Source organism: Pongo abelii, chromosome 9 (assembly GCF_028885655.2).
Source record: "Pongo abelii isolate AG06213 chromosome 9, NHGRI_mPonAbe1-v2.0_pri, whole genome shotgun sequence".
NCBI classification, from domain to species: Eukaryota; Metazoa; Chordata; class Mammalia; order Primates; family Hominidae; genus Pongo; species Pongo abelii.
This window is the reverse complement of record NC_071994.2, coordinates 79411691-79431729: the sequence shown is the minus strand read 5'-3', so window position 1 is coordinate 79431729 and position 20039 is coordinate 79411691. Positions and strand designations below refer to the sequence as shown.

Here is a 20039-nt window from a genome sequence, read left to right as displayed (position 1 = left end):
GACAGTCTCCCACAGTCAGTAACTCTAGTATATTATTCCTTAGTTCTTCCATTTATCCGTTTATTCTGACTCTTGACCTTCCTCTTAGGAGGCTCCAGGTGTCAGGCAGGAGGGGCTCTCATCCTCTGTCTATCTCCTATACCAGATGGTCACTACTTTAGGACATGGACCATCTTTTTCATCTTTGTACATTTATGTCAACGGTACCCATCACAGTCTTACTGAGCACAAAGTAGGTGCTCTGAAAATACCTGAAACTATTGAATTATATCAGTATGTATTAAAAGATCCCCATTGCCTCTCCAGTTCTTTGCTGATCAAATGATAGAATCATTTGATATCTATCAAAAATCTCATATTTTGGAGGCATTTTGTCTCTTAATTCTGTGTAATAAACAGTAATTGTATGCTATTTTTGCCTGGACCTGCCCTAAAACCTGCCACTCTTGGCCCAGCTCTGTTATAGTTTGCATGGGGAAATCAGGTTGTCATAGATTTTAAGCAGATCTAATTAGTGGTAAGTTCCATTCCAGGGTAGGGCAGAAGCTTAGGGAAATAGATAGTATCCAGTCTGGGGAGAAATTCATTGTTCTCTTTAGATAACATGATCCTGATGCTGATGTTCTTTATCTTCAGGTTGAGGTGAGGATCCCTGATAATGTAATAGGTTCAGGAGATTTTTGCAAAGAGAGGAAAAGGACAGGGCAAAAGCCTGTTTAGACTGCCATTTACCATATCAGGAGAGAGTAAGAAATTATAATGATGAATTTTGAAAAATTAGAAACTTTTGATCCCTTCCCTACATTTCGTACTTTATTTCCTATTCAGTGTGGAGAGCAAAATTCATAGAATAAGAAGGTACTGTGAGCTTGTCTTCAGGGGTTGGGTTGGGGGAGAGGCAGGTAGAAAAGCTGTAAGCTAGCTTCCCATTCACAGCTAGGCTTTGAGTGGGAGAAGGAAGCCCCAAGGGACTGAGTGGATAGTGATGGCTAAAAGAAGAGGGAGAAACAGATTGAGTTTCTGAGACTAGCTACACAAAGGTGAGAGCTTGGAGGCTAATGTGTATTTCAGAAGGGGTATCAGGATGGGGTTTCTCGTAGGGGGTTTGGTGATCCTGTTAGTTAAGTTCCATGGCAGGTGGACCAGATGCATCTTGCTTTTCTTCTTTGCACAGAATGTGAAGGCTGTGTCTGAGACTCCTGCAGTGCCACCAGTTTCAGAAGATGAGGATGATGATGATGATGATGCTACCCCACCACCAGTGATTGCTCCACGCCCAGAGCACACAAAATCTGTGAGTCTTTGGGGACCTGGTCAGTTCTGTGATTTATCAGAGTAAGTAGGGAGAGGGAGGAGTTGGTGCTGAGACCTAGAAGTTTAATATTCTGGTAGGCGTCCTTAGATTTTGGAGCTGGTGAAATCACTGAACTACCTTGACTAAAGGTACTTTCTGTATGATTAAAGACAAAAAATCGTGTATTTATTTATCATTGGTTTGCAGATAGTCCCAAAGTGTCCTAGGTAATTGATGTTTATACCAATCTAGTCTTGGTTTGCTTAGCCTGTTCTCCACAGATAGGACAGGAAGATATATAGGATTGATGCTACTTAGTGCAGGACTAACATAAATTATTCCAGTCTCCAGGGAAGCAACAAATTGTCTTGCTACAGATCTTTTCTTTGTTAAATGTGCAGCGTTCAGCCTCTTAGAGCATTATTGATAATATTGAAAGACCCAAGAGAATTTATAAATACATTAGTGCTATTAATATGCTGGGCATCAGGAGTGCATTTTGATGCCGGATGTTGGCAATGATTTCTATTTAACTTCCTTTGAGGTTCCTGCATCTGAGAATAGCCATGGTCCCTCTAACCTTGCTTTGAAAAATCTAGTCCCTGTGCCTTTTACTTAATTTGGCATCACTGAGCACTGACCTACCATCAGATGATACTCTACTAGTGTTTCTTTGTTTAGGTCTTTTATTAAGATGAGAGCTCCATAATGAAGGAACCATCTAGCACTTCTGTGATCATGAAAGAAAAAAAAAAGGGCTACCTCTGGAATACAGCATTCAGGGAGGTGTTCAAACAGAAATTGGTTGAATGATTATTGGAGATGCTGTGGAGGAAATTCAAAGGAATTATATAACCTATTAGGATGAGAACTTACAAACAGAATCTGTGGAATCATCTTCTCTGTAGGTCACAAAGTTACCTCAAGGGAATATACGTTTCAAAATTGGAGAGTTGTTAACACTGATACGGTTTTTTTTGGTTTGTAGACATGTTCATTTAAAACATTTTTTTTTTTCCCCACTAAACCATGAACACCTCAAAAAGTAGAGGAAATCCATATGTATGTATTTCTAGTGCTTAACATAGTTCTTGGCACCTGCAGAGGTGGGTAAATATCAGAGGACAGTAAATATTGAATTAATTAATTAATTGATCTTCATAGCATTTCTTTCTAAAAAGGTATTGTTAATTCCTAATTTATAGAAGAAGCAGCTGAGATTTGGAGAGGTGAATTGCTCTGCCCAGTCTCTTAGTAAACTAAAGAGCCAGGATTTGAAAGCAGGTAATTAACCCCAACTCCAGGTTGTTTTCCACCATAGCACGGTGGTATTTTTGTGTGTACAAACCTGTGCTAGGAGCCAGAGAAGGAGACTATTAGAGAAGGAAAAGGCAAGGTTTCTGTCTTCAAAGAGATATATCAGGACAGGCAAAAGAGGACAAGGCATGGAAGTATAGGTTTAGGTGCCTGGGATATAGTTTGTCTACAGGTACAAGAAAAGAAAATTGAGAAATCATTATGCTAGAGTAGTAATCAGGAAGGAAACCATCGCCTCTGATCTCAGTGTCTTGGCTTATTGCTGTTCCCACTACTGGAAAGTTCTCTCCCATTTCCACCTATTAAAATCCTGTCCAGTCAAAAGGTAGCGTGGTCAAGCAGTCCAAGGTGCAGGATTTAGTTGGCTTTAGTCTCTGTGGAGCCATGGGTTTGAGTCCCACTGTTGCCAATGGCTTTGCATCATCGCAGATAAATGATCATCATAGATAAATGATCCTCTATTCTTTGTAGAAACCTATCCGTCCTTCAGGATCCAGTTGCAGGATCCTATTTGTTTATTTATTCCATCAAATATTTACCTGAATGCTTGCTTTTTTTTAGTAAGTGGTTAGATGGAGGAACTCACGGATGAATGACCCACATTCCCTGTCCTTATACAGTTTATGGACTATCCAAAAGATAATTGTGATATTTTTATGATAAAATCTGTTAAATACCTTGAAGCATCTCCTGGGGAAAGGAAGTATAATTTATGATCACTTCTGAACCTCAGTAGTATATAGCTTGCTCATTTCTTTATAACATGTATCACTTTCTGCCTTGTAGTTATGATTTTCTCACCTTTATAAGAATGAGAGGATGGGGCAGCATTTTGTACAGGGTGAGGCAACAAGTAGATTCTCAGTAAATGTTTGTTATGTAAATGAATGAATAGGACATTTAATATTTTTAAAAGGTAAAATTTGAGTGCTTAATGTCTGCTGGGGATGATTCTGATTACCTCACATATTAATCAGTTTACTCCTACAGCAACCCCAAAAGATAGTTATCATTATTATCACCATTTTATAGATGAGGCAACTGAAACACAGAGAAGTTAAGTAACCTGCCCAAAGTCATGCAGAAGGTAAGAATAATAAGAGTTGGGATTTAAGTTCAGGCAGTCAGGTTCCAGAGTCTGTGTTCTAAATCACCACACTCTACTACCTCTTGATGAAGAACAAAAGTAGTTCCTTCCCTGCAAGGGTTCAGGATGTAAGGAGGGAGTAACTCAACAGAAGCTGGTGTTGTACTAGTAATGCAAAGTGCTATTTGCATTACTATAGGATATTTCTTTCAGCTTGGGGAAGCATAAAATATTACAGATGAAGGGGATTCTTATCTAATAGAATTGTCTTTAACTAATTTCTTTTGATAGTTGTCTAGCCTCTATTGAATATCTTTAGTGCTGGGACTCTCACTTCTTTTGTTTACAGTGAGAGTAAGGAAGGCCATTTTACCCAGAATGGATGGGCCTGGGCACAGAGGAGGAGTAATATAGATTTTGACGTAAGAGAAAGGATGAGTTTATTGGGGTTTGCTCTGTGGATGTTCTAACCTCACATCTAGGAGAGGTTCCCCTATGCTCACAAAGGCTGGTCTTGCCAAAATTTTGCACTAATAATGCAGGTATACACACGGTCTGTGATTGAACCACTTCCTGTCACTCCAACTCGGGACGTGGCTACATCTCCCATTTCACCTACTGAAAATAACACCACTCCACCAGATGCTTTGACCCGGAATACTGAGAAGCAGAAGAAGAAGCCTAAAATGTCTGATGAGGAGATCTTGGAGAAATTACGTAAGGAATTTATAGCTTTCTGAACCTTTCTTCGCTTTATGACTGGTCAAGCACAGAGATTTGCTGGTCGTAGGCTTGGTCCATGCACCTGGCTGGCCATGCTTGGTACCTTAGCCACAGACTGCTTCTCCTCACCCTGCCCCTGCACCTCCCTTTCCTGTCTCACAGCCCTGGTTGGATACTATGTTAGGATGGGGATGTGGTGAGAGAGTGTGGATAGCTCACTTTGAGGGCAGGGCACCCCTCACCCCTAGGCATATATTATAGAGATGACAAATAGTTTTTCTCTAATGAATAGTCTAGAATGCCATGTTGAGAAAGACTTGAGGACCTAGTGGAAAAGGGCGCTGTGATCGATTATTGATGTTTTGCCATTGACCTAGGAGAAGACAGATCTGCCATCTTGGTTGTAGGAAAAGAGGGAAGGGAAGTTAACATTTTATGAACCTATAATATGTATCAAATGACAAGCAGAATATTTTCTTGATTTTTTTAAAATTTAATTATCTTATTAACCCTGTGAAGAAAAGCATTATGATCCTAATTTTTGCAATTAAGATATCTGAGGCTCAGGGAGGCTAAATATCCTGCCCAAAATCACACAGCTAAAAAGTGACATGGCTGAGGTTAGAACACAGTTTTTGTTCCTGTAAGTAGAGCATACTGCCTCTTGCTGTCAAGTGGAAACTTCCATTTTACTTTCTTTAGCTGCCAGAAATGGGGGTATGTTAGGGTAGCTTATTTCTGTGTTTCAGTAAACTGCAGAAGAATTCATGTTAGAAGGAAGAACTAGGTTGATCTGTGGACTTGGAAGAATCATTTGACAAAGGCTTTAACTTATTCACTGTATCTACTTACTTCCAAAAAGGATTTGATGTGACCGATTTGGCGACGTCTGCAAACTGGCATTGCTTTGTGGTTCTCTAGTTCTTCCTGATTAATTCCTATGTGACTTTAAAACAAATTTTCACTGTTTTAAAAATTGCCCTTTTCTGGATCCCTTATAAAATGACAAAGTAAGAAAAGCCACTTACCTAGTCATCTGTTTACTCTTGTATGTAGTCTTGTTCTCTAAACCAGAGTTTTGTTTTGTTTTGTTTTAACAATAACACTTAGAATTATGACTTAGAATTAAGACTTGGCCTGGGAGTTAGGACACTTGAGTTGAAGCTTCTGCTTAGCCACTGACTTGTGTCTTAGGCAATTTTCTACTGTTCTCTAAACCTCATTTTTCTCATTTTTAAAATAGGGATGTTAATACTTGTCTCATTTGCAAATCAAATGAGGTAATATATGTGAAAAGTACCAATTCCTAGTAATTGGGTATTAATGGAGAGCACATTGGACCGGGAGACTAAAAATGAAACTCCTAATCTTAGCTCTGACACCAATTCGCTGTGTGACCTTGGGGAAGTATCTTCTTCCCTTCTGTGGGCCTCAATTTCTCCATCTCTAAAATACAAGTTATAAAACCCAATGGAAAACCTCTGTGTCGTTGCACTTAAAATATTCTTTGTTGTAAACCTCTTCTCTACTTTATCTCTCTGGCTTTTACTTAAAGTAGAAATCAGTCCATATATCACCTTTCTGAAGCTTTTCCAGTCTTTTTTTTTTTTTTTTTTTGGTGCCTCTTTCTATACCCCTTTGACATTTATCACAGCAATTATTATATTTGCATGGAACTTTATGCTTACTTATCTGTCTCCTCCATGAAATTGACCTTCTTGAGAGCAGGGACTACCTTGACTGTGTCATATCTCTTCATTCCTAACACAACATATGGCTTGGTGCGTATTAAATGAGTAAATATTTACTGAATGGATTAATTAAAAAATGAATGACTTTTAGGAGTTTAGAAATGGAATAGCTTACTATGAATTGAAGCAGTCAAGGTGATGAAACTTTTGGTTGAGACTTACGGGGGAAAAGCTGAGGGCCTGTTTAGCATGCTTTTTGGCTATTGGAGGTAGTTTTTTAACCTTTGCCAACTACAGGGGTTGGGAAAATGTGGGACCTTTTTTGTATCTTGATTTGGGAAAAAATGATTCATGGTCTCTGTTTCTTTCAAAGGAAGCATAGTGAGTGTGGGCGATCCTAAGAAGAAATATACACGGTTTGAGAAGATTGGACAAGGGTTAGTAGGGGCATTTTCTTTCCCTGGAGGAATGACTTTAAAGTGTGTGTGCCGGCATATATGACTTTGCTTTTGTTTTGCCTCTCACAAACCTTGTTCTTCTTTCTCCACTTTACCCCTCACTCATCTGGAGTTGTTATGTTAGACTGACTTCAGATTTGGCAGAATTATGCTTAATGTGAGAGATATGCCATTAGCTGACCATGTTGCTAAAAATACCCCTGCAGTGACAGTGACAGAATGGTTTTTTTTTCTTAGCACAAAACCAACTTCCCAAATTGCAACTCTGCTTTTCCGGATGAACCCTGTTTGTCCTAGTGCTGAGATCCACCAGCACTAATATAAAATGGAAGACCCAAAACTATAAACCCTTCTACTACTGTGATAGGACCTGTTTTTCTAGGTAGATGCCAGAATTTATCCTTCTGGCATTCATCCTTCTCTGCATCTTGTATGCTGCCCTCAGTGTAATGAATTCAGCAAATCTTAACTGAGTTCCTATTGTGTGCAAGGCACTATGAATTCAGAGACAATCTCTGCTTTCAAGGACCTCAAGTCAACAGAAAAAGATAGGCAAACAATTGTATAGTCATATGTTGCCTAACAAAGGGGATATGTTCTGAGAAGTGCATCCTTAGGCAGTTTTGTCATGTGAGCATCATAGAGTGAACACAAAACTAAATAGTATAGCCTACTACACACCTAGGCTATATGGTATAGCCTCTTGCTCCTAGGCCACAAGCCTGTACAGCATGTTACTGTACTGAATACTGTAGGCAATTGTAACACAACGGTAGTTGTATATCTAAACATAGAAAACATACGGTAAAAATACAGCATAAAAGATAAAAAAAAAAAAGTATATTTGTGTAGGGCACTTACCATGAATGGAGCTTGTAGGACTGGAAGTTGCTCTGGGTGAGTCAGTGAGTGGTGAGTGAATGTGGAGGCCTAGGACATTACTGTGTACACTACTGTAGACTTTATAAACCCTGTACACTTAGACTGTACATTACATTTATTAAAAAACAAAGTAATTGTGCTATGACGTTACAACTGCTACAGTGTTACTGGGCAATAGGAGTTTTTCAGCTCCATCATAATCTTATGGGACCACCATCATATGCAGTCCATTGTTGACTGAAACGTCGTTATGTGACACATGACTGTCCTGTGGTTTTAAAGTGTTTGGCTGTTATTTTGAGTGAAAGAAGCTGTATATGAAAAAGCAGATACTGTCTCATTTGATTTATATGAAATTCAAGAACAGGCAAAAGTAATATATGATAATAGAAGTCAAAATAGTGGTTATTTCTGGGAGGAGGATGTAGAGTGGGAATAGGCATGAAGGAATCTTCGGGGGTAATGACTGTAGGGTCTTTTGAAAGTGTTTGGCCATTATTTTGAGTGAAAGAAGCCAGATATAAAAGAGCAGATACTATGTCATTCTATTTATATGAAATTCAAGAACAAGCAAAATAATGTATGATGATAGAAGTCAGAACAGTGTAGTTATTTCTGGGAGGAGGATGTTGAGTAGGAATAGTCATGAGGGAATCTTTGGGGTGATCTTGGTAGTGAACACATGGGTGTGTACATATACAAAAATCAAGTTGTACACTTAAGATTTGTGCAAATTAAGTTATACCTCTCTATAAAAAATAAAAATAATGAGATTTCTAAAGACCCACCAAAGAGATAAAATTAAAAAGAAACTGAAAAAGAAAAATGTCTGGCTCTCAGTGTTAGTGGAATGAAAGCATTGTTGCTAATGATGTCATTGAAATTTTCTTTTTTTTTAAAATTATACACCCAAGAATTTCTGAAAATAAAAGATTGCATAATATAGGGAGGTTCTGTCTATACAGCATTCTACAGTTCACATCTGTTATTTGCATTTATTGTTTAATCCTCAGAACAACTCTGGGCTTGAGTGGATCTTTTTTTTTTCTAGTTCCAGTGTTTTTCAAAATAGACATACTTTTGTGAGTTTGAACTGGTGTAAGGTATTTAACAACTTGAGAAAAAAATTATTTTGCTTACCTCAAGAGTAATGTGGGATGGTATTTCCTTTAGGTAGTGAAATTGAGATATTAAGAATGTAGCAGAAATGTACATGGACAAGCATAGGCAAGTCAAGTTTCTTCTCTGAACTGGAGTTTCTTCCTATAAATTTAAGGAAGACAGATTGTGAATTGACCTTTTACCTCCAGAACTTTTGTGACTTTTTTTTTTTTTTTTTTTTTTTTTTAGTTACTGATATATGAGACCTGTAAATAGGCAACATCTGCATAATGTTCTTTCCTTGCTTACTTGACAGGTCTGTTAGTGCTAAGGGAAGAATGAAATATTTATTAAGCACCTATGCTGATGTTTCCACATTGCATAATTTTTAAAATATAACTGCCACAGCAATATGATGAATTGGTAATATTGTAATTTTTGCTTGCTTTTATTTCTCCTTTAAGACCTGAAGATTATTATTCTTTTGGACTTGGAATTCATATGTCTAATTATATGTCTATTCAAGTTAGAAATAGGTATTAAGCAATGGGCCTGAGTAGCTTTCTAGAACTTTGTAATCATGGAGACAGTCCCCTGAGGCTTGGGCATGTTTGTCCTTTAAGTATAGTACATCTAGTAGGATCAGGAAGGGATGGGGATAGGAAGACAGATACCAGCTTTATAACAGAAGATAGCTAGGGGCAGGATAATCAGGCAGTAAAGAAATAACTGTCTGTACAAGTCATCCAATCCTTACTTGATAGCCAGTATGTTATAGTCACAGTTTCCAGGCATGTAGCTAGGATCCCAACTAAAAAGAGTGATGATTAGGGAGCAGGTGACCATAGTTTCTAGCTGCAAGGCATGCTTACACATGATTTTTCCCCCTGATTGACCTGGAATTATAATCTCAGGGCTTGCCTAGGAAGCAGTCTTGTAATAGAGCAGAATTTTAATTTTCTTCAAATTGCATCATATGTACCTAACATATGGCATGTACAGGTACAAATATGTGTTACAAATTACCTACTTACAAATACACAGGGTTTATGGTCTTAAGCATAAAATGAGGGTTTTAGTTATTTTGAATGGATTTAGTTATTTTGAATGAATTATTACTTTCCTAGCATTATTTCTGCATTTCTTCCCCCCTTCTTTGTCTGTATATATGAATGTGTATATACTTACATACATATGTATACACACGTGTCTAATGGGGTCATTATTACCTTGGGGGTGGGGCAGAGGTACCCTCAGATCGTCTGGGAGCATGCATGTTTGAAAGAGTATATTTAATATCATTTTATGTTTGAAAAATGAAAACTAAAAACCACTTTTATAATACAAACTACAGAAAACAGAATTCACATATCCTATTGATGGAATAAATGATTGAAAACCATTATTTTATTTTAAAGGATCCAAGTGTATCCTGTAATATCAGAGTGGGAAGGGTACTTTGAGATTAGATTATTCAGTGTGGTTCTTCAAGTTTTTATAGTTTTTTATTATTTATAGTTTTTTAATGTAAATTTTAACTAAAGATAGCGTACTTAAGTGTACAACTCAATGAATTTTCAAAAAGTGAACATGCCTATGTAACCAGTACCCAGATTAAGAAAAAGAACATTACCGACACCCCAGAAGTCCATATTCCTTTTTGATAAATAAATAAGATATGCCGGCTCACCCCCAAACACCTTCTGAAATTCTCCCCAGGGCCCCTTTCTCCCCACCTGTCACCCCCTATTTGAAAATTATAGATCTAATCTTATCCCTTTTATAGATGAAGAGTTTGAAGCCGCAAGAAATTAGAGCCACTTGCCAAGGGTGATGGAGGAGAGGAGAGAAGCAAGCAGGAACAGGAAATTAATATATATTGAGCATCCGTTATATGTTATGCAATTGGCTAAGTACTTTACATGAACTAATCAATTTAAATTATCTTATATTCTCTTATGTCCACTTTACAAATGAGGAAAGTGAAGCTCAGAGAAGTTAAATAACTTTCTTAAGATCCTACCTAGTAGGTACTAGGTAGAAGTACCAGGTTGGAATTCAGGTCTCTTGGCCACTAGAGCCTACGTTCTCTGTACTACCTCTTATAGCTTCTTAAATGTGAGAATGGATGCTGCAGGGAGAGGATTATTTTTACTGCTGTTGTTTTTGACACTCATAGATTGTGTGTAGAACTGCATTTGACAAATATCACTTCATTGAACACTGTGTTTTTTTCCCTCTTTCTCCGCCACCTTACTGTTCAGTGCTTCAGGCACCGTGTACACTGCAATGGATGTGGCCACAGGACAGGAGGTGAGTATCCACCACCCACTGTTGCTCCTTTAGTTCTGTTTCTTTTTATTTGGGATTAATTTTTAGCCCTTGTTAGGTCAATAGGAACAGTTCTAGTTTTTTTTTTTTTTTTTTTTTGAGATGGGATCTCACTCTGTCATCCAGGCTGGAGTGCAGTGGTGTGATCTCTGCTCACTGCAGCCTCCGCCTCCTGGGTTCAAGCAGTTCTCCAGCCTCAGCCTCCTGAGTAGGTGGGATTGTAGGAACCTGCCATCATGCCTGGCTAATTTTTGTATTTTTTAGTAGAGGTGAGGTTTCACCATGTTGGCCAGGCTACTCTTGAACTCCTGACCTCAGGTGATCTTCCTGCCTCGGCCTCCCAAAGGGCTAGGATTACAGGCGTGAGCCAGTGCGCCCAGCTGGAACATTTCTAGTTTCTTACTGTAGCATACAAGAGCCAAATAGCAGGATAACATGATGAAACTTAAGGTTTGGACTAAGGTGAAATAGATGGAGGGAAGTAGATGGATTTGAGATAACTTAGCAGGTAGGTTCGACAGGATTAGATGATTGAATGTGAACATTACTTACAAGTGGGTGATATTATTCAAGGAGAAAGGAAAAAGAAATTGGATACTGCCTGATTGCCAAGTGGATAGTTGCTTACACAAGTTTGGGGCTTTGGGGGGAAATCTGATCTACAGGAGATTTAAACCATGTCTCTTGACTCCTAATCTACTGGTGCTACCTTTACTTTCCACTGAACAGTGAAATCCTCATTTATTTGGAGGCAGCTTTTTGTCCCTCTCATTTCATTAAGCCATGAGAACTATAGCTAAAGCCTGCTGACCCAAGGTCTTATATTCAGTAGAAGGAGGATATGAAGGGAATATAGAGTACTTGAGGTTTCCTTGCATTTTAATATTTGGTTGCAGAGTAGGAGTGTCAGCCAGTGAACTGTGGATGGCAGCTGGCCCAGAGAAGTTCTTACTTCAAAGAGTACCAGGACACAGTAATAGAGAGAGGCACCTCCTCTTCCAATGAAAATAGAGTTGGGCTCCTGTGAGGGAGGCTGCTAGAAACGTGCTTCTATATTTTTGGTGGTTGAAACCACGTGGCACCCTGGAGAAGTCATGGTTAATAGGGGTAGCACATATCTCACTAGGCTCTCGTGAGTTTTTACAAGTGTTAAAGCCAAATATTAAGGCTCCACCTAGGGTAAGCCAAGTTTTAAAAATCATTATTATGGTTAAGGATTTATTCATTGTTCTTTGATGTTAGAATCCAAAGACCAAGATGCTTATAAGCCTTTAGCTACTTATATAACCCTGGGCAAGTCATTTGACCTCTCTGAGCCTGAATTTTATGTATTTATAAAATGTGCATAATAAAACGTCCACGAAAGTGTTGAAAGAATTCAGTAAAGCAATACATGTGAAAATGCATTATAAACTTTATGAACTACATATTCATATTCATTTTTACTCATATACATATGTATGTATTCCACAAAGCATTTGCTTTATGCCACACCTTATGCTACGAATTCTGTGAAAGTTCACAGACATTAAAATCATATGTAAATGTAATAGACCATAATTTCCTTTGTGTACATATAAAAGCCTTGTAATATTGACACGAATCTGCCTTAAAGTAAAAATAATGGTGAGGAAGGAAGGATAATATTATCATGGCATTTTAATGATGGTGAATATGATGCAGAGATTAAAATAAAGAAGGCTATACTAATCCTGAAAAGAACTCTATGAGGTAGGTAATATTATTTCTTCTTTACTGCTGAGGAATTTGAGGCTCAGGGTGTATAAATAACTTTTTTTGCAAAGTTGTACTGTCAGCGATTACCAGGGACTGGATTAGAATCTTTGACTCCTAATCCTGTGTGTTTTGGGCCACAAGAGCACAACAGAGCTGAGGTTAGATACTAGAGTCCCTTGTCATGTTTCTGGCCTCTCAGGCCTCACAGTCCTTGATGGGAGGCAGGTGGGTGATGATGGTGGTTCCTGGAAGGCCTGGAGGCTGGCTGTGTGAGAAGCTGGCCAGAGGAAAGAGAAATTTAAATTCATTGTATGCCTGTCTTGTGGTTACAAAACGATGAATGGAAGGGAGTCCATCAGGGTGGCTAATGCAGTGTGGTCAGGAAGGCTTCATTTCCTGCCCCAGGGAGAATAAATCTTTATTGGAGTCCACGGGATGCTCAGTCTTTGTGAGTGTGTGCTTATTGGGGGTTATCCAGCTGAGAACGGCAGACCTATTGTCTCACATATAGGAAGAATGTTAGTGCTGGGAAGTCTTCCAGTTACAGATCCAACAATTATTTTTCAAGTTTGTTTTTAGAGAGAATGTGTGTAATAGAAAGAACAGACTGGAAGAGCCTTTGGAGTCACATGGACCTGTGGGCATTGATTATGACCTTAGAATTTTCTTATGAGTCTTAGCCTCAATTTTCTTACCTGAAAATGCAGATCATGATTCTTACTTTGCAGGGTTGTGTTAGGTTTTATTGTGATAATATAAGTAGGGCATCTAGCACAGAGCATGGGACACAGTTGGTATTTGATGAACAGTTGTGGTGGGAGAGTGTTTGCTGTGCCAAGTACTTATTAAATGCTGTTATTACTGTGATTACCATTTTCGTTACTGACTAACTTTATTGCTTAAATTATTTACTTATATGTGAGTAATGCATTGGCCGTTGTCTCACTTGGTATTCAAAACAATCCTGAAAAGAGAGGAATCAAGGTTGAGATTATCTTCAATGTATTGATGAAGAGACTGAGGCTCAGAGAGCTTGTGATTGGTCAAGGTCAGTAAGTGACAGTCAGGTCCTGAGCTTAAGTCCTCAGAGTTCAACTCCAGTTCTTTTTCTGTTGCAGGAATGCTATCTCCTAGCCTATATAGGTGGGGCTTAGGTGAAGGACACTTAGCCTATCCCATAGTTAGTAGCTATTGAAAAGGACTCCCGGCCAGGCGTGGTGGCTCATGCCTGTAATCCCAGCACTTTGGGAGGCTGAGGCAGGCAGATTATGAGGTCAGGAGTTCGAGACCAGCCTGGCCAATGTGGTGAAACCCTGTTTCTACTAAAAATACCAAAATTAGCCGGGCGTGATGGCAGATGCCTGTAATCCCAGCTACACGGGAGGCTGAGGCAGGAGAATCGCTTGAACCCTGGAGGCAGAGGTTGCAGTGAGCAGAGATTGCTATTGCACTCCAGCCTGGGCAACAGAGCAAGACTCTGTATTAAAAGAAAAAGTAAAAAGGACTCCCATGTCCTGCCCTAGCCTCCATATTAGCCTCTTTCTGCCTCTCCTCCCTTGCTGCTGCCAGCAGTGACCACTGTGTGGTTCGTAAGCAGTGTCCCATCCTCCAAGATGGCATGAGTAACTCAAAAGACATTCTTCTGGCTCCAGTCCTTAATGTGCGTTATAAGGGCGAACTATACTTAATATCTTTAGATCAACATGTTGCCTTTCAAATGTTAGGAAAAACTAATGCTCAGCTGTTATAGACAGCTGCAGCCAGACCAGAAGCCTGACCTAACAGGAAACCCCACTCCAAAGCAATTTTTCCTTACTTGAGGCAGGGAATGGAGGTGGTCAGATTTTTTTACAGAATTACTTCTATTCTTAATGATTAACTTGGTCTCTGCAAAAGACTGTCCATTCTTGACTTGAAGAAATAATAGAGTCAGGGATTTGTCACATAAAAGTTTGAATCATTCCTTCTTTATACTTCTTGCTACTTCTAGAAAGACAACTTAGTTCTGTTAGATGTTCGTGTTCTTGTCCACTAAGCAGGAAAAAGGAAAAATACCTCTAGAGAATGAACACTTAGAAAATAATTTAAAGTATACTCCTATGGGATAGAGGAGCCCGTTGCCATTTTTTTTGTTGTTTTTATTTAAAAACAAAGTACTTTCCAACCTACTGACTTCTCTCTTGCCCTCTTCCTTTCTACAGACATTTGTTGAGCACCAACTCTATGTGTGTAAAGGCCTGTGTTTGGCATTGGGGGTTCTGGGCTTTCAATCAAGCCCTCAAACCTCTCGATACACACAAACATACACACTAATCATTATACATGATAGCAAGTTGTAAGTTCCATAAGAGAGGGATAAATATGATCTTATAGGGCTTTAAAGAAGGGAAAAGGCATATTGGGTTTGGAGAATGAAGTCTCCTTTGGCCTGATACAAAGAGTAAGTAGCTTTTGAATGTATGGAAATGATACAGGCTGTTCCAGATGAAGAGAAGATTCTGAACAAAGGAAGGGGGACTAGATACCAGGGAGAACATGGAGTGTTCTTCATGAACACTCTACTCTGTGAAGGAATAGAGTTGGAAGTAAGGTAGGGGCCAGAACATGAGAACTTTGAATGTTGTACTGAGAAGCATTTCTAGGCAACCAGGAGCCATGTAAGTTTTTGAACAAGGTTATCAAATGTGTACTGTGGGGGAAAATTAATCTGGCTACACGTACAGGATAACTTGGCATCCCTTTTGAGGGTTCTAATCCTGATTTTGCTATTGAATAGCTATGTATGCAAGTCACATCCTCTCTGAAACACAGTTTCCCCATCTGTTGAATCATTAGTAATATTTAGCACACAAGGTGTCTTTGAAGATTAAATGAAATAACGAATTTGAGAACACCTTATAATAGTACCTTACACATAGAAGGAATTGATACCAAGTACCTTAGAAACTAAAGTATACCTTATATTCATGTTGTCTGGAAATTTGTTTTTATTTCTGTAGATAGAGCTCTCATCCTCCTTTTCTTTTCTTTCTTAACCTGGTCAACTCTGATTTATCTTTCTACACCAGGTTCAGAAAGTCACCTCCCCCTTTATGAAGCTTCTATACATGGCCAGATTGAAAGCGTTCTTGGCTTTTGCCGTATTTTGTGTTGCGCTAGCATTTTGTATGAACCTCTGTTATAGCATCTCTTTTCTGTTGTGACTTTTTAAAAGTATTTTTCTACACCAGGGTTTGATTCTGAAACTTTGATGTATATCACAGTGACCTGGAGGACTTTTTACATCACAGAGCTTCTGATTAAGTGATTTGGGGTGAGACCCGAGTTTTTTATTTCCAACAAGCTCCCAGATGATGATGATGCTGGCTTGAGACCTCACTTTGAAGACCACTGGTCTACACAGACAAATTGTGAATTACTCGAGGGCTAAGACTGTATCTTACTCATCTTTGTTTCCTGAGTACTTAAGGTCTGGTACTTAGCAGGTGCTCAATAAGTGGGAATGACTATGGTTGCACATTGAATATACTCTTGATTTCAGGTGGCCATTAAGCAGATGAATCTTCAGCAGCAGCCCAAGAAAGAGCTGATTATTAATGAGATCCTGGTCATGAGGGAAAACAAGAACCCAAACATTGTGAATTACTTGGACAGGTATGGAGTGGTGGGTCCCATCAGGGGGAAAGGGCCTTTGGGACTGATTGGTGGTGAAGCTGTTAGAGAAGAGGGCAGTGCCAGCACTCAGAACTGCTTCCATTTAAGAGTCTTCTGTGATGCTGAGCTCTCTGTATGTGACCCTGTGTAATGCTGGACACCTTTATTGCTGGGAAATCCTTCTGTGTTAGGCTGAACTCTACCACCTTGTAGCAACAGTTGATCCTAGTACTGTTTGTTTTGCCTAAGGGAAACCTACCAGCCCATCTGCCTGAGTCAAACATCTAGGTCCTTCACTCATTTTACATCCCAAATCTTTCCTTATTCTGCTCATCCTCCTGAATAACTTCTTGTTTGTTTATGTTCTCTTAAAATGCGGTGTGCAGAACTAGATGTTTAATTTGAGATCTGACCACTATGGAGAGAGTGGGACTCTTTCTAAACTCAACACAGCTTAATGATTTCATTCTTGTTTTATCTTTTAGGTTGTCTGCTTTGACTCCTAGTAAGTTTGCAGTCAAGTAAAATTTCTAATTTTTTTTTTTTTACATAAGCTTGCATTAAACTGGAAATGTAGAATTTTTTGACTATCTTCATTAAGTCCCATTTTTATTATTTTAGCCCATCATTCCAGCTCATCAAAATTTTTTTGCAAAATAGTAATAGTGGTTGTGTATAATATTTGTATTGTGCTTTACTTTGTAACAAGCACTTTCATGAACAGTATCTCATTGTGAGGTAGGGTTTTTTATCCATATTTTACAGACGAGGAAACTGAGGTTTATAGACGTTAATAACTTGTCCAAGAGTAGTAAGCCATAAAACAGCAAAGCAGTGTTTTGAATTTGAACATTCCTAGCACCAATATCTAGCACCTTTCTATTATATCATGTTCTTTTCTCCGATACCTGAAAAAAAAAAAAAAGTTAAGCTTCTTGCCCAGGGTTCGGAGACATCATAGGTGGAGGTGAAACTGGACTAAATCTTGGACTCTAATTTCTTTACCTCTTACATTGCATGACCAGCTACCTCTTCCTGTTACTGGTAGATTTCATAAGGGTGCCTTCTTGTTCTGCATCTAAAACACTAGTAAGCTTCAGTTTCCTTAAAGAAGAAAAGAGTTGAACTTTGACATTCCCAATACTGTAAAGAATAAAGCCTTCTTCTTTGAGATGGCTGTGTCTCCTTAATGTGGGTCCTGACTGGCTCTGAAGAATCCTCTGAAAGTCAGTACCTTATCATCTCTTTCAGAACTTATTATACAGAGGATATAGCTCATGCAAACTACTGAAGGTGACAGGGGTATTAGATTTTAGCTCAGGATATGGAAAAATGAAAGCTGTCAGTAAGGGTATGGCCTGTCTCACAAAATGGTGAGTTCCCCATCAGTGGATGCATCTACATGATAAGACGATGTTATTGAAGGAATTTGTGTTCTGGGAGTAGGATTAAGAGACTTGTAGATTTGTTTATTAATCATACCTTTACTAGTATTCCCAGAGACTTTTACTCTGGAAATTAGAAGTAAATAATGCTATCTTTGCCCTCAAATAGTTCCTGGTCTGGTATAGAAAAAAAAAATACTTCTGTAAGATCACAGAAGAGGATCTTAACCTGAGCATTCAGTGAAGGTGTTGCAAATGAGGGTCTGTGGTTTTTGTGAGATGTCCCAGAGGGGAACTCCATCACATATGGATGAACTCATGGGCAGAACCCTCATGATGTAATCACCTTCCAAAGGCCCCACCTCCTAGTAACATTAGTGATTAGATTTTCAACATGTAAATTTTGAGGGACACAAACTTTCAGACCATAGCAGTTCAAATCCCCATAGTCTTCTCTCTCAAAAGAGATTGTTGAAGAAACACTTAGTCTGTCATGTTTATTTGTCATGGACAATAAAAAATTATAAATCAGAACACAGAGTTTTATGGAAAGAGCTGTCGATTAGTAGTCAAAAAAATAGGATTCAAATCTTACCCTTTGCTTGAGTGCATTTGTTAAAATCTTCCAACAGTCTCCACATCTGTCCAGCAGTATTCCCAATATCAGAATGAAGATAAGATGATACCACACAGTTCAAGCCAATGCAAGAAATGTTTTTTTCCAATCCAGCTTCTTGTCCAAGACTGGCAGAAGACTTAAGGGCTCTAGGCTCGCCTTGTTTTTATTTGTCTGATTCTATAGTAAGGAAACATTGACTAGATAGGCTAAGTGACCTTTTTATTTATCGTGTAATAGGGTTGAGTGATCCAACTCCTGAGTGAAACTATCATTTCTAACTCATGTCAGCCCATAATCTCTCCGGGGATATCTTACTAAATGGTAGCCTTGGCTTATCAGAAGGCTTTGGCTCCGTAAGCCCTTGCTAAATTCATTCCATTCTTGAACCACGGACACTCAAAAGTAGAGGTCAATTATCAGCATAATGACTATGTATACAACACTTTGCAGCTTTTAAGGGACTCTTACAAACATTATTTCATTTAATATTTATAGTTATCTTTTATTTTATTCATTGATTTATTTAGTAAAGATTGGCATCTGCTGTGCTGGACTCTGGGGATAGAGTCTTGAACAAGACCCAATACTTGGTCTCATACATCTCAGATCTGGTAGGACTCTCTGGGAGGTTTAGTAGCTCTCTCTTCTTTGGGTAACATGGACTCTAAATCCTATCTTTGTCAAATGTTTGGATGCTTCTAGAGGTGTGGGAATCATGTCAGTCTTTCTAATTTTAGGATGTCTTCCTTTGTGTTGTGATGAAATATAATTTTATTGTATCACTTTAAGTTAGTGATCTTAGTTCTGCCCTTTGGGGCTTCACAGAACATGTATACTTGGTTTTCTCCAGGAGCATCCTTGAGAGATTCAAAGTTAGTGATTCTGTCCCCCAGATTCTGCTTTTCCCCAAAGTAAAGAACCTTTTACTTTACTTTGTGCTAAGACGTAGTTTCACTCTGTGTATATGCTTAGCCTTTGAAACCCAGTGCTATGGCTCAGTGTACTCTGATTGTTCCCTCTCACCCTTTATCTGTATTCCTGCAGTTACCTCGTGGGAGATGAGCTGTGGGTTGTTATGGAATACTTGGCTGGAGGCTCCTTGACAGACGTGGTGACAGAAACCTGCATGGATGAAGGCCAGATTGCAGCTGTGTGCCGTGAGGTAAGGCCAAGGGCCAAGCAGTCTCGGGTAGAAAGCTGCCTCCATATTCCTGTCTCCTGAAGTTCCCTGTACAGTGAGATCTCAGCCTGGGCTCTGTGGAATTGGTAGAAATTAGTGCTGACACTGGTATCATTCCTGCATTGTACCTGTGTTTGTCATTTCTATCACCATGATTTTTTTTCTTTAACAATAACTTTATTCTACCCATTGTAGAAAAATTATAAAGTACTAGAAAGTATATATTGTAAAAAGTCACTCATAATTCCAGTCTTAAAGATAACCACTTGCCTAAGCACGTTATAATATATTCCTTTATCTCTTTTATCTGGGCATATATTTCAATCATTTTTATTCTGCTTTCTTGCTTTATTTATGTGCTATAAGGAAAATAAAGCAGAGTAAGAAGGTAGTGATGGAGGAAGTACTATTTTAGACAAGATAGTCAGGGAAGGTTTTGCTATAGATTTGAGTAAACATCTGAATGATATATAAAAGCAAGCCAGCAAAAATCTAGGGTAAAATACTTCCAGGAAAATAAAAACAAAAAACAAAGCTCAAATAGATATTCCCTTTCTCCTCATTGCTATTAAATGTCTAG

General features: G+C 38.7%; 1 protein-coding gene across 14 annotated transcripts in view; it reads left to right on the top strand.

Moving 5' to 3' along the window:
* The window catches only part of PAK1 (p21 (RAC1) activated kinase 1), a 269840-nt gene that overhangs the window by 229140 nt on the left and 20661 nt on the right, over positions 1–20039 (top strand). For all 14 annotated transcript variants that reach the window (XM_063728215.1, XM_054526060.2, XM_054526055.2 and 11 more), the window contains 6 exons: positions 1175–1294; positions 4241–4415; positions 6486–6549; positions 10818–10866; positions 16163–16275; positions 19324–19441. In XM_063728215.1, the coding sequence (XP_063584285.1) occupies positions 1175–1294; positions 4241–4415; positions 6486–6549; positions 10818–10866; positions 16163–16275; positions 19324–19441 (639 nt within the window). The remainder of the gene's footprint in view (positions 1–1174; positions 1295–4240; positions 4416–6485; positions 6550–10817; positions 10867–16162; positions 16276–19323; positions 19442–20039) is intronic.